The sequence below is a fragment of the Leopardus geoffroyi genome, chromosome E3 (genome assembly GCF_018350155.1).
Source record: "Leopardus geoffroyi isolate Oge1 chromosome E3, O.geoffroyi_Oge1_pat1.0, whole genome shotgun sequence".
Taxonomy (NCBI): Eukaryota; Metazoa; Chordata; class Mammalia; order Carnivora; family Felidae; genus Leopardus; species Leopardus geoffroyi.
In genome coordinates, this window is record NC_059340.1 from 27,224,648 (window position 1) to 27,239,598 (window position 14,951).

The window sequence follows — 14,951 nt, forward strand, 5'->3', positions numbered from 1 at the left end:
ATGCCAGCAGTGTGACCTTCAAATCATCCGAATCATTTTGTGGAAGCACAAAAGACCTTCCAGAACAAGCCTACATTTGCTTCCTTGGCATAGGACGAAGGGATTGTTTCTGTTATGACACATACAGCTGTCCACTAACGAGGATGAAAAATTCTATTTCAGAGGTGCTCTGGAAGGAAATATTTATCCCTGTCTTACTTGGTAGGCAATTTAACTCTTACATTTTTTTTTTTTAATTAGAGAGAGAGAGTGAAAGCTGGGAAGAGGGTCAAAGGAGAGAGAGAGTGAGAGCGAGAGCGAGAGAAGAGAGAGAGAATCTCAAGCAGGCTCCACATCCAGTATGGAGCCTGACTAGGGGTTCCATCTGACAGTCCCGGGATCATGACTTGAGTCAAAATGAAGAGTTGGATGCCTAACCAATTGAGCACCCAGGCGCCCCTGCAATTTAACTCTTTAACTTAAATGAATTAAACTTATGAGACCTGGGGCACCTGGCTGGCACAGTCAGTGGAGAATGTGACTCTTGATGTCAAGGTTGTAAGTTCGAGCCCCAGGTTGGGTGTAGAGATCACTTAAAAATAAAATTTCAAAAAAAAAAAAAAAAAAAGCAAAACGGGGCGCCTGGGTGGCTCCGTCGGTTGAGCATCTGACTTCAGCTCAGGTCATGATCTCACAATTGATGAATTCAAGCCTCGCATCCAGCTCTGTGCTGACAGCTCGGAGCCTGGAGCCTGCTTTGGATTCTGTGTCTCCCTCGCTCTCTGCCCCTCCCCCACTCGTGCTCTGTCTCTGTCTCAAAAAATAAATAAGTAAACATTAGAAAAAAAATTAAAAAAAAAAACGACTGTGATACCTGATTGTTTTTAAGAAGATGGACTCTTCGTACAAGTTGACAGAATGAGTTGATTGTTGGCTGAAGTCAGTCAGGGGGGCAGCATGGAGACAGGCAACCACATGTGGGTTTAAATTTCAACCCTCTTCACCAGCGATGTCACCTTTGGCAACTCATGTCCTTTATAGGCCTCTGCTTATAACCAGAGCACCGAGCTAGTTATGTAAAGCCCTCAGCACTGTGACTGGCAAGTAGTTAGAGCCCAACAAATGTTAGTTACTGTTATTATGAATGGTATATCATGACCATCATCATCAGATTTGGGTAACTTCCAAGCAGTGACAACAAAAACTGCAGGAGCCACTCTCCTTTACCCTGACTTTAACCTCCATCTGCCCACCTCCTCTTCCTGTCCCCAGCCCACATTAATATCCTTTCTCTCTCTCTCTCTTTTTTTTTTTTTTAATGTTTTATTTATTTTTGAGACAGGGAGAGACAGAGCATGAACGGGGGAGGGTCAGAGAGAGAGGGAGACACAGAATCTGAAACAGGATCCAGGTTCTGAGCAGTCAGCACAGAGCCCGATGCGGGGCTCGAACTCACGGACAGTGAGATCGTGACCTGAGCCCAAGTCAGACGCTTGCTTAACCGACTGAGCCACCCAGGCGCCCCAATATCCTTTCTCTTTAACTCGATCTTGGTGGGCCCTGACTTTAGGCAAGATATTTAAGAAGGCTTTTGCCGGTGAGGAACTCAGGGAAAGACTCAGGGATCAAAACACAAGGAAGAACCCCAGGGCTAGACTGCTGGGAACGCCTACTAAAGGCCAGAGAGAGGGCCACCTGGGTGGCTCAGTCGCTTGGACGCTTGGGCGTCCAGTGTTTGATTTCTGCTCAGGTCGTGATCACATGGGGATTCTCCATCTCCCGTTCTCGCTGCCCTGGCCTTGCTCTCTCATTCTCATTCTCTCTCTCTCTCTCTCTAAAATAAATAAACATTTGAAAAAAATGCCAGAGAGAAAGGAAGATGCAGTATCTCTGGCCCAAATGCACTTGTCAATGAACATTCAAAATAAAAAGTTTTGCCCCCGTTCAACCCAATTCTTCAGAAAGAAAGACATTGACATACACAGGATAGCCTTTTAAAATGTTAAATGATAACTGTACTGGCAATAGATGGCAATGACTTAGAGTTGGAAATTTTTTTACATAATCTGCATTTTATTGACATATATCCCTGATATTGCTGTAATCTTTGGAAGCAAAGGAGCCGGTTCCTTTAGTAGTGGCCATGCAAATCCTTGGGCACCTGCAGGGCCACACTGGAGGATCTCACCCTGTGTTTTCTCCACTTTATAAGTCACAAATAGCTTTGTCTGGGCATCATCGTCCTCCCATTTAATTGTTTGGAGAATGCATGAGCCACTGGGCAGCACGGCTTGTGCCCTGATTCATAGAAGCTTGGCCCTTGCCTCAAGCTGAGGCAGCCTGAGTGAAGATTTCAAATGTGTCATGAGTTTCCCAGCCAAATTCCTCCAAGCACCAACTTGAAAACTCAAAAATAGCCCTTAGTGAGGGAGCCTGACCTGTGACAAAGATTTCCTAGCTGGGAGCACGTATAAGAGGGCTGAGGGTTTTCTTTTTTTAAAATCTGCTTTAATGTCTCTATGCTGGGAATTTGCTTTTAAGAGTGTGTTTGAAAAATCACTCTTGTACTTGAGTCTACTGTTTGAGAATGGGGTTCCTCAATTCTTGTGCCTGATTGGGGTTAATCCTGTGCCAGATCTAAGGATCAAAGGAAACAAAAGAGAGAGAGCCTTGTGTTTTATTTACTCAGGATATAAATTGAAGTATCTATCTAGGAAATGTGGAAGATCTATCTAGAAAAATCCCAGTGGTGGAGGACTCTGGGTTTGGCCTATGTTTAAATTCTGATGCCAGGGTCTTTTAGAAGTTAAAGGCTCAGGTCAACTCAGTTTTTGAGGTTCTGATTTAAGAAATATAAGAATGTATAAGAAATAGCAAATAGGGCACAAAACTTATGGTCTATTTTAAGAGTTCTGTTTTTACAACTGAACACTTTTAACACAAGGGGAAAAACAACAATGCAATATAATTACTTATCCACCAGGTAATAATTATCATTTATTAGGAAGGATTCATGCATAAGCCCTACAGGGGTGTGGACTAGCAAGGTGCACTATTTTATTTAAATTAAAAAATTTTAATGTCTATTTATTTTTGAGAGAGAGAGAAAGAGAGAGAGAGAGAGAGAGAGACAGAGCGTGAGTGGGGGAGGGGCAGAGCTCGAGGGAGACACAGACTCCCAAGCAGGCTCCAGGCTCTGAGCTGTCAGCACAGAGCCCGTCGCAGGGCTCAAACCCACAAGCTGTGAGATCATGACCTGAGCCAAAGTCAGACCTGAGCCTCAACTGACTGAGCCACCCAGGTAACCAATGGGTGCACAATTTTAAAATCCGGATTTCTTTCCCATCAGTGTTTCTCCAGGACTCTGTGTATAACCTCATTAGGCAATAACATTCAAGATCTAAATCTGAGGCCTATGATGAATGTGAGGTCAGGACCATATGTCTCTTCTGTCCCTGCCTGTCATAGTCCTTGCCTGTTACCAGCTGTGTGACCTTAGGCAGGCTGCTCAGTTCCTGCTGGCATCAGAGATACTGACATCCTAGGGTGGTTCTGGAGAATTCCATGAAGTAACCTACACAGAGCATTCAGCTCAGTGACTGGCATTAGTAAATGCTCAATAAAAATTAACCAGAGTTAGTCACTATTATTAGTGCTAAGACCCTATACCTCGGCCAGAGTTTATTTAATTGGTTTGTGTGGGTCACTGTCACACCCTGAGAGTATCCATTCTTTGTCCATTTGTTCAACACATATTTACTGAATCCCTACTTTTAACTTTGTAAAGAATTTTGTTTTACAACTACCATGTCTGTATTCTAATTAGGAAGCTAGCAATAAGAAAAAAAATCACCCATGATCCCATGATCACAGGACATCGATATTAAGTACATTTGATACATTTTCTTCTTAGGTCTTTTCTCCTTCCTTTTTTCTCTGCATTGGGATCCTTGCTGACAGAGTGGAGCCTGCTTGGATTCTCTCTCTCTCTGCCCCTCCCTCATGTGTGTGCTCTCTCTCTCAAAATAAATAACATAAATAAAAAAAAAAAAAGAATTCTTGGGGCGCCTGGGTGGCTCAGTTGGTTGGGCGTCCGACTTGGGCTCAGGTCATGACCTCACGGTTTGTGAGTTTGAGCCCCGCGTCGGGCTCTGTGCTGTCAGTTTGGAGCCTGGAGCCTACTTCAGATTCTGTGTCTCCCTGTCTCTCTGCCCCTCCCCCACTCACGCTCTCTATCAAAAAACGAATAAACGTTTAAAAAAAATTAAAAAGAAAGAATTCTTCATATCTAGGGGCTCCTGGGTGACTCAGTCAGTGGAGTGTCTAACTCTTAATTTGGAGGTCATGATCACAGGGTCATGGGATCGAGCCCTGTGTCCAGATCTGCATTGAGTATGGAGCCTGCTTGGGTTTCTCTCTCTCCTCTCTCTCTGCCCCTCCTCTGCTCCTTTTAACTCTCTCTCTCTCTCTCTCAAAACAAATAAATAAAACATATAAAAAAAGACAAACGACAACAACCACAACTATTTTTTGAGTGTTTACTGGGCCAGGTGCTGTGCTATGTGCTGAGGATCGAGGGGAGAGAGACGGACAGGTGTGGACTCTGCTTTCACAGACAGAGCTCCTATTCTAAAAGTGAGACAGATAATAAATTGTACAAAGAAACCCAATACTGGCAGATGGTGATGGGTGCTACCAAGAAAAGAAATAGGGTGTGTGACAGAATGTTCCTAAATAGGACATTGGCTAGGTTTTTGGGCAGAGAGGTCAGGGAAAACCTCTCAAGAGAATGGAGATGGACCATGGAAAACAGTGCCAGGACTAAGATGAGGCAAATGAAGTGCCTAGACCCCCCAAATTTAGGGAGGCATTCACTTGCTGGTCTATGCCTGTGCAACGTTAGCGTTTGCATGACCTTAAGACTGAATGCCTCCTGAAACTTGGTACCCCACGTGCTTCCCTCACCTTACCCACATCTCAACTCTGATGGGAACAAGTGTAGGAATGGCATTACAGGCAGAGGGAACAGCAAGCACAAAAGCCCAGAGTCTGGAGAGGCTCAGTGTGCTTTGTGAACAGAGAATCAGTCCCGATGACCTGAGTGGAAGGGGAGAAGTGCTAATGGAACCATGAAGCTTAGCCACCGAAAGAAACAAGATGACATTTTTTGAAAGTTTGAGAGTTGATCACATTTGATCTATTTTTTTTGAAATATCCAAGTAGTTGCCATGGGAAAAACTGGGCTTTCACTTCTTTTCCTCCAGTGGTTTAGAAATTGTTTTTATAGCAGCACCTGGCTGGCTCAGGTGGTTAAGTGTCTGACTCTTGATCTCAGCTCAGGTCATGATCTCTCAGTTCATGGGATCGAGCCCAACATAAGGCTCTGTGCTGACAGTAGGGAGCCTGCTTGAAATTCTCCCTCACCCTCTCTCAAATAAATAAACTTAAAAAAAAAACTTGAAATGCTTAAAATTTCCCATAAAAAAAAGAAAATTGTTTTTTATAGCTCACATATGCTGGGAGGCAAGGTTGGGTGTAGGGGGACACCAATAACTTTGTCAGGGCTCGAAAGTGGTGTTTCTTAGTCTTGGTTGCACATTAGAATCCCCTGCGGAAGCCTCAAAAAAAGAAAAAATACTGATTCCTGGGGACCCTTGGGTGGCTCAGTTGGTAGAGCATACAACTCTTGATCTGAAGGTTGTGAATTTGAGCCCCACATCGGGCACAGAGATTACTTTAAGAAAATATTGATGCCTGGGCTGACACTGAGAGATTCTAATTTAATTGGTCCAGGGTGCAGCCTAGGTGTGGGGAGTTTACTATGAAGACAAAATTGATACCCACCATTAGGATCTTGTTCCAGGTATGAGCTGCCGTAGGGTGTTTGCAATGTAGGAGAAATCAGCTTTCACAGACTCTTGTAGGCTCATGGTTTTTATCTTAAGAAGTATAGGAAGCCATTAATGGATTTTAAGTAGGATGGTGAAATGATCTGATTTTTATTTAAACAGAAAATCACTGGAGGGGGCACCTGGATGGCTCAGTTGGTTAGGCATCTGACCCTTGATTTTGGCTCAGGTTGGGATCTCATAGTTCGTGAGATTGAGCCCAGAGTCCAAGCCTGCTTGGGATTCTCTCTTCCTCTGTCTTTGCCCCTCCCTTGCTCTCTCTCGCATGAGTGTGTTCTCTCTCTCTCTCAAAATAAATAAACCAAAAAAAAAAAAAAAAAAAATCGCTGGAACACCTGGCTGGCTCAGTTGGTAGAGCATGCGACTCCTGATCTTGGGGTTGTAAGTTCAGGCCCCATGTCGTGTGTAGGGATTACTTAAAAATGAAATCTTAAAAAAAGAAAGAAAGAAAGAAAAAAACCACTTTAGCTGCAGCATGGGAAATTTCCTGAAGATAGATTCCCAGAAGAGGAATTACTGGGGGAAAGGTATTAACAATTTTAAATCTTTGGATACATACTCTTAAATTGCTTTCCAGGAAGTTGCTGCCAAATGACACTTACCCCGACCGTCTGTGCCCTCACACCACCCCTTTGCCAACACTGAGTGCTTTTGAGGGTGAATTATTTCTATAGGAGAAGTACAAAAAAAAAATGACAAGAAGCAGTTGATGGAGCGACTGGGGACAACCTAGGACAGCTACTTCCTTTTTTCTCCTTCTTCATTGATCAAATATTATCCACATAGCCATGTGCCTCAGAGAAGTTGTAGAAATCAGTAGATCTGATTTCTAGCTAACATTTATTGATTGTTAACTGTGTGGCAGGCACCGTGCCAAGCCCTTTACATGTGAGATCTCAATTAATTCTCTCAATAGTCTTAGGAAGTCAGTACTATTATCTCTATTTTAGAGACGAGACACTGGGGCACTGTGACAGTCAGGACCTTGTTGATACTCCCTCAGTTTCAAGCAGAGGAGTTGGAATCTGAACCCAGAGCCCATCCTCGAATTACTCTGCTGTTGTTCTGTAATCTGAAAAGTTTAAAGGGCCCTGACATTTTTTCTAGGGGTCCAAGGTTCTAGTTATTGTGCTGCAAATCATTTTGGAATCTAACATAATTTGGTTACTGTACCGTTGTTACAATAAACTATTTAAGGAAGTAAAAATGATTAATTGGCCCCATTAGCCATTTGCTCATGGATTGGAGGGGAGGAGAGCACTAAGTCACCTGGAGCATAAAAAGTACAAGAACTGGGGGCACGTGGGTGGCTCAATCGGTAAGCGTCTGACTTCAGCTCAGGTCAGGATCTCACGGTTCATGAGTTCGAGCCCTGCATCAGGCTCTGTACTGACAGCTCAGAGCCTGCAGCCTGCTTCAGATTCTGTGTCTCCCTCTCTCTCTGCTCCTCCCCCACTCACACTTTGTCTCTCTCTCAAAAATAAATAAACATTAAAAAATTTTTTTTAAAAAGTACAAGAACTGAGGAAAGCAGGTCCAAGGAATCTCAGAACTTACAATTAAGAAAAGGCTTTGGGAGAGGGGCCTTTCTGGTCAGATTGATAGGTCTGGAGAGAGAGGAAATTGAGCAAAAATAACTATTTCAGTCATTTCTAAGAATAGATGTATCTTTCTGACTCCTGGAGTTCTTTAGGACAGAGATGGAGTCTTGATTACTGTCCTGACCCCAAATACCTAGTTAGTAGATGCTCAATAAATTTTGCTGAATGTTGAACGAAAGAATAAATCAGAATTAGGCTGTATAATATTCAAAAGTCATATGAGGACAATGTATTCATTATTGCTTATGTAATTAAACAGTAATTACAAACAAATAGAACCCAAATACCTTGTGGCAAGAATAATAGTCTCCCAGAGATGACCATACTGAGTGAGGGGACCCTAATCTTGGGACCTTATTGAAGAGGGACTTTTTCTCTCAGGAGAATAGGAAAGAGGGAAGGATAAACAGGGAAGAAAGGACACCTCTCATAGGGCCTCTTATTCCAAACAGGTAGAACACTGCCTCATATCCTCTTGTCAGCAAGAGCGAGGTAGGCTGGTATGGGCAAATTTTGGGATGGAGTGTGTACCTGAGCTATATCCCTCTTGATGCAGGTCTTGTTCATTTTTTTTTTTAACACACTTTGTGACCTTGGCTTGGGTCTGACCTAGTGGGAATTTCTGTGTTGAGTCAAATATCAGCCCCAGTTCCGAGGTTCAGAGGTTTCTCCCTCCCTTCCTCCCCTCCTTCCTTCCTTCTTCCTCTCTCTCTCTCTCTCTCTCTCTCTGTCTTTCAAATTTAGTTATTTTGAGAGAGAGAGAGAGCACACATGCACGGGGTGGAAGGGGGAGTGGGGGGGGGGCAGAGGCAGAAGGTAAGAGAGAATCCCAATGAATTTTTCATCTTTTAGAGCTGGCAGGATCATACCTTAGTGAGGGGTTGGTGGGCATAAGCAAGGAGCCCAAGGTTGAGGAGGTGTGGGTGTGGAAATACCTAAGTCTTATGATCTTCAAGAACTTTAGGTAACCATTTTTAATTACACAGGTAGTATGTAAAAACTGACTTCTTGCAACATAAATTGGCTAAGACCCTCTGTGTAAATGTGAAGACCCTTTTGACTATCGTCCCCAAAGGTAATTCCCCTGTAACCTGTTTGATGTGCATCTTGTTCGGCTTTTCTCTATGCATCTGCACCCACAGCATGTATCAGATGCTTTCGTGAAATCTTTCCGGGGGGACTGTGGGCAGGGGAAAGTGCTCAGGTGTGTAACCCTCTCCCTACCAGCCAGGTTTTTCTGGTGGGGAAGGTGGGCAAGTGTTACACAGTGAGAGGATTTGAAAGCACAGTTCACATTGCAGGGGACAGGCATTGCGGGGGGGGGGGGGGAAGGGGATTCCCTTTTCTCCCTCTACTTAGTTTAGTTTTTTACACCGGGAAGAGATGGTCAAGGTGAAAGGACTCCATGGGCACATTTCCGGAGGGGGCTGGGTAGGGGACTATCCACCCGCTCTTTATTTTTACTTTTTACCGAATAGGGTGGGGAAAGTGAGCCCACGTGAGCCTAAGGGCACGCCCGCCAGTGTGTGCGTGTGCGCGCGCGGAGACACCCCGGGTCCTTGATTGGATGCCTGTTTACACCTGACTGCCCAGCCCTCGGGGGGTCTAATGCTTTCTGGAGAGTGTTTGGGAGGGTGTGTGTTTGAGGGTGGTGGCGGAGATTCCCCTCTCCCATGATCCCCCGCGGCGGGGCCGGGACCTTGGCACGGTCCGTAGGGAGTGGAAGCTAGTCCGGAGCGCGGGAGGGCGATCCGCTCGCCGCGCCCGCCCGGCTCCGCCCCCTGTAGCCGGCCCCGCCCCTCTCCCCCGGCCCGGCGGGCGCCGACACCGCCCCTCGCTCCCAGCATGCCGTGCGGCAGCGGCGGCGCGGCGGGCGGAGCCGGGAGGCGGGGAAGCCGTGGCTGTGTGAGCGTGAGCAGCCGCCGCCACCGCCTCCTCCTCGTCGTCCTCTTCCTCCTGGGTCCCGGCGTCGCGGGCCGCGCTCGGCCCTGGAAGAAACGTCGCCTCCCCTTCCTCCGCCTCCCCCTCGCGGCGTTGCTCCCGCCTCCTCGTCCTGCGCTGCGGGCTCAGGCGGAACCCGGAACGGCCGTCCGCCTCCCCCGCCCTCCGCCGCCTCCTCCACCTCCTCCTCCTTCTTCTTCTTCTCTTCGGCTTCCTCCTCAACCCCAGGCGGGAGCGGAGTGTCGGCGGCGGTCGGTTCGGGCGGCGACTCGCGCTTCTTTGGGCGGCGGCGCTTGGCCATGTCGTGTCGGGGAAGGTAATGAGCCGCAGAGCCCCGGGGTCTCGGCTGAGCAGCGGCGGCGGCGGCGGCACCAAGTACCCACGGAGCTGGAATGACTGGCAACCCAGGTGGGTGAGCCGGCGTCTAGCCCGCCGCCCCGACCCCGGGCCCCGCCTCGGGCGGGCCGAGGCCTAGGGCCATCCGGCTGGGAGGCGCGGCCTAGGCCCTCCACCCCCCCAGGAACCGAGCGCGGCTTCCTGGGTCCCCTCCCGCCCCTGCTCGGGGAGGAAGGCCGCTGGGAGGCGAGGCCTAAATGTCTCCCTGCCACTGCATTTCAGCCCCAGGGCTGGAGCTGAGACCAGGGCGCCCAACGAAGGCACTGGCCTAGGAGTTGGGTCAAGGAGGGTGAAGAAAGGGGCATGGTGGTGGTGGGGGACTCTGGTTACCACCCACCAAGTTGGAATTGGAGTTGGGGAATCCTGGGAGTCCAGGACCCTCTGTGTTACCCACTCACTCCCTTGGTCCCTTACACTCTCAGCACCCACGTAAAAGAGCTTCTTAACTGTGATTCTCTTCTGTGAACCCCCCACGTGTTAATATTTCAAAAAACAAAACCCCCAAACACTCTAAGGCTTTATTGTGACTTTAGGCAGGGCAGTTGTGGGGCATGAAATGAGATTGTGACTGTGTTAATGAGGCTGACCCACCCCGGTCCTGGGAAATGAAGTTTTCCCCAAGTGCAGGGGCAGTTACCCTGGTGGAGAGCAATTCATACTTGGACTGTTGAGCAGGCACTAAGAGGAGTAGAGAATTTTCTCTTGCATGGAGGGCATTTGATCTCAGACTGCTTTGGGGCCTTTTTGGAATTGAACAGATTAGGAGCATCACCTTTTTACATATATATACAGTTTTTGTGTCTTTCTGATTAATCATGAGGCACTTGTGCCTAATTTAGGTGTGAGTGCCTAAAAGAACTCCCTAAATGTATATAAGGTTTTAGGGTTAGTTGATTCCTGGAGTTTTCATACTTTGAAGCGCACTTGAATTATGATTGTCCTGAAACTGGCGAAATAAGTGTTAAGACACTTGGGATGACTTCCTTCCTCGTGGTTATATGTAACTTCAGTAGTGCTGGAAATAATAATTTGTTCAGATGTTAGAATGTAACATTTTAAGAGGATGGAAAAGTCTTTTGGATGAGGGGTGGTACACCTCTTACTCTGTTTAATGTATCTTCCCAAACCCTGTGTCTGTTGAGAACATTTGTGTGTAAGAGTTAATGCCTGACTCTTGAATTGAGATGTTAAATAGTTTTAAAAAATTGAAAATCAGTACAGCTTTACTTGTCCTTTACCACTTAGGGTTTGTGAGTGCTTTAAGTACTATCAACTGACTAGTTTACCTAAATTGATAGTAATTAAATTATCTGTAATTGACACTTAGTTTTGTACTTTCATTGAAATGTGTGAAGTAGTTTTTGTTTTCGAATCTAGTAAATTAGATGATTAAATGAGCTTGAGTTTGACATTTGACAGCCTTAGATGGTAGATTTCCGATTATTTTTCAGTATTGTGGTCAGCGTATGTAAAGTATAAAAAAGCATCCCTTTAGAGGACTAAATAAAGTGCTCACAAATAGTCCTAGAGCTTTTGGAAAAGAATAACTTGTAACTTTTAATTCTAAATAAATGGAGAAGCAGAGTTGCAGCCACCTGCTGGGGTCACTTGACTGCATTTGACAGATATGAGGCAGAATGGGTTATATATTTTTGGAATATGTATGTGGATTATTAATATTGTCCATCTTCTTTTATGTGTTCTGTTTCATGGCTGTGGTGTGCTTGTTGGGGGGACGGTGTTAGCTTTCTGTGAAGCTAGGCTCTGTAACCAAGTCTCAGAACTTTATGCCTAGGTAGAGGATACTGTGAGATGTAGTTGGTTACACAGAGTAACAGTTGGTTAGGATGTTGGAAATACCTAACTTTTTTTGTAGAAGAGGGAACAGAGAAGGACGGACAGTACCCCATAGCAGAACTTGATTTATCTGTGGGGTTGCCATAGTTGTTTTGTTAAAAAGTAAAGAACCTTGTTTGCCAATCATAAATTTTCATAAGTTTGTGGTGGGTTATTCTGTCTCCTCTTCAGAAAGGTGACAGATTGCAGTTAACTGACAAATGGAACTTCACCTTCCTCTTTGTTTAAATGGAGATTTATTTTTGTAAACATCTTCAAATGTAGGCAGATTCCTTATGGTTCATGTGAATTATTTTGGTTTTTTAAAAAATTATTTGTCTTTCTATACCATTACTTGTCTGATTTAGTTTTTCTTAGATTTAGACTTTTGAACAAGTGGGATTTAAAAAAGCAATTCTTGGGGTGCCTGGGTGGCTCAGTCAGTTGAGCGTCTGACTTCGGTTCAGGTCGTGATCTCGCGGTCGTGAGTTGGAACCCCGCGTGAGGCTCTGTGCTGACAGCTCAGAGCCTGGAGCCTGCTTCAGATTCTGTGTCTCCCTCTCTTTCTCCCCTTCCTTTTCACGCTCTTGTCTGTCTGTCTGTCTGTCTCTGTCTCTCTCAAAAATAAATAAAGGGTAAAAAAAAAAAAAATTAAAGCAACTCTTGTTGGTTTCTTTTCGTGTTAGTTTGTCAGTCTGGAAACCGACTGTTGAGTCAGTCATGGCCACACGTGATACTTCGCACATACTGACAGGAAGTGTTCCAGGTGGCTGAATAGACTAGTGTCATATGGCAACAGAACAAGCCCATCTTTGCTAGAAGCATACCTTTAGCAGAAAGCATTCATATAGCACTGGTTGATAGTCTTCCTCTTCATTCACTCTAGTGTCAATTAAGATTATGAATGATTAGGCAAATGAGTAGTTTTATCATTGCCACTAGCCAAAGTATGTCCTTTTCTTGACTTTGTTTTGGAATATGATCTTCCAGTTGTACCAATCAAAATAGAGATCAGGATGACTTGTTTTAAAAATTAAATGTATAATTATTATACACTTTAATACTCCAAAATGGCATGACTAATTTGACATTGGAGTCAAAGATCAGTTCAAACAAGAGGAAGCATTCAGGTAAAGAGAAAACAAGATTTTGCTTCTGTACTTTGGAATCTTAGGACTTTATTTAACAGATTTACAATGGGTATCTTACAGTGCCCAAACTTGTCATCTTTCTACAGTTCTCTAATGATGAAACTGTATCTTAAAAATAGCTTCCATTTTTGGTAGAATGTAGACAGATTAAAGTTCTCAAAAGTACAAATACCTTTATCCTCCATTGTCACAGACCAAAAAATAGGAAGAGTGCTGTGAAGATAGAAAAGTCAGAAACTGGTATGTCTGGCATTGTGAGAAGCTGGATTTTTGAAACCAGAGTTGTCTATTTGTTGTTGTTGTTGTTTTCAATGTTTATTTATTAAGAGGTGGCACAAGCAAGGGTCAGAGAGGGAAACATGATCCAAAGCAGGTTCTGTGCTGATAGCACAGAGCCCCGTGTGGGGCTTGAGCTCATCAACCAGGAGATCATGAGTTGAAGTCTGATGCTTAACTGACTGAGCCACCCAGGTGGTTCTGTCTGTTTAGCTTTTTATGAGTCTGTATACTATTTGATGTCCATAGGTACATGATACAGTGAAATACATAAAGGAAAAATTAAGTGGAGTTACGTATTTTATAACTAAAGATAGAGCTTTAGTTTAATAGATTGTAACGATTACCAATTCTGTACTGCAGATTTTCGAGTACGCTATGGAGGTTTATCAGATAACTGTGTATGGGTGTTTAATTTGTGGGGAGAGTTTGTTTTTTCCATTATAAAATAAACCATATGCTTTATGAAACATTGGCAGTTATGTCTTTAAATTGAACCTCTTTTACCTCTTCTGTTTTGGTTCCTTTCTAGTTGGGAGTATAACTGGAGCACATGTTAGTAGCAGGAGATTATGTAATATTCTAATTCAATGAAAATATTTGCTTTTAGGAAATGTTGATCCTTTAGGGATTTTTATGACTGATAGAGCCACTATCTTTAAGGAGGTTATAGGTTAATATGGGAGAAAAGACTTTGAAATGGTGAAGTATTATATGGTTATGAAGTGGTATATAATTTTTGATTTAATTATTTTTATGTGTAATTAATATGGGTTTAAAACCTGGAGAGTCAGGATGTAAAGCTATACAGATGAATAGGGGGCAGTGGGGCCGTGAAATTGATTTGTACTATTTTGACAGTAATTGGGGAGGGCTCTCAAAAAAGAAGGTAAAATAAGCAAGTGGTCCTTGGTAAAATATTTCCAGTTTGATGAGAAGGATGGGGTACTTTTGAGTGATACAGATGAGATATAGCTCAAGAGCTATATTGGAGCTGTATGGTGGGCCTTGAATCAGTACCTTACAGAGACTGCTAAGGACCTGAATATTTTGTTTATAAATCATTATTTAAATTCATACAGAAGTATTCAGCCCAGTATGTGGGAATTTCCATAAGCAAAAGCCCCTCATGTGTTTTCTGGTGTTGATTGAGTATGATCACTACAGTGATACTTTTTATCTACTCACACTTCAGTTTAGGTTAGGACACTTAGATGGAATGTTCATACACAGAAAATGGAGTGTGGTCTGTGGTGTCTTTTGTGAACAGTTAATTCTCACAATCTTTTTTTTTTTTCTCCCCTGTATTCCTTACACTATTCCTTTTATTCTGGTGACTTACTCATTCCAGAACTGCAAACCTGTATCTCCTACTCTCCTTCACCCATTTTGCCTATTTTCCCCACCCTGCTCCCCTTTGGCAACCATCAATTTGTTACCTGTATTTATGGGTCTGTTTCTGCTTTTTGTTTGTTGGTTTATCTGAATTCTCACAACTTTTAGATTTGAGATTTCTTGCCTTCACTGCCTGGCATGTAGTAGACATATTCTAATCACCTAAAATAAATCCCTGGGGTTCTTTTCAGTGGCCCTCGCTTTATGGATTCACACAAGTAGTCATTTGTTCGGTGTCTCTTCTTATTTTGGATACCTGTCTTTGGCTTTTGAAAGTTTTTTCAGAACCCATTTTATTTTGGGGACTACAAAATAAAACATCCCCTTTTGGGTAGAGGCGGAACAGTAAAGATTACAGACATTTTTTGGTTTAATTTCCATGTGAAATACTCAAGCTTATTACATTTTATTTTATTTTTTTAATGTAGAGTGTAACCTATTCTTATTGAGACGTTTGTATTTTTATA

The 14,951-nt window shown here is 44.0% G+C and overlaps 1 protein-coding gene across 4 annotated transcripts in view; it reads left to right on the forward strand.

Annotated features, from left to right (window-relative positions):
* The window catches only part of SMG1 (SMG1 nonsense mediated mRNA decay associated PI3K related kinase), a 126,367-nt gene that overhangs the window by 14,167 nt on the left and 97,249 nt on the right, over nucleotides 1-14,951 (forward strand). For 2 of the 4 annotated variants that reach the window (XM_045460055.1, XM_045460056.1), the window contains exon 1: nucleotides 9,376-9,838. The exons of 1 other annotated variant lie outside the window; for it this stretch is intronic. In XM_045460055.1, the coding sequence (XP_045316011.1) occupies nucleotides 9,750-9,838 (89 nt within the window). In that variant the 5' untranslated portion in view covers nucleotides 9,376-9,749. Of the gene's footprint in view, nucleotides 1-9,375; nucleotides 9,839-14,951 lie in introns of those variants that run through there. One more of the 4 variants, XM_045460057.1, reaches the window with a different exon arrangement.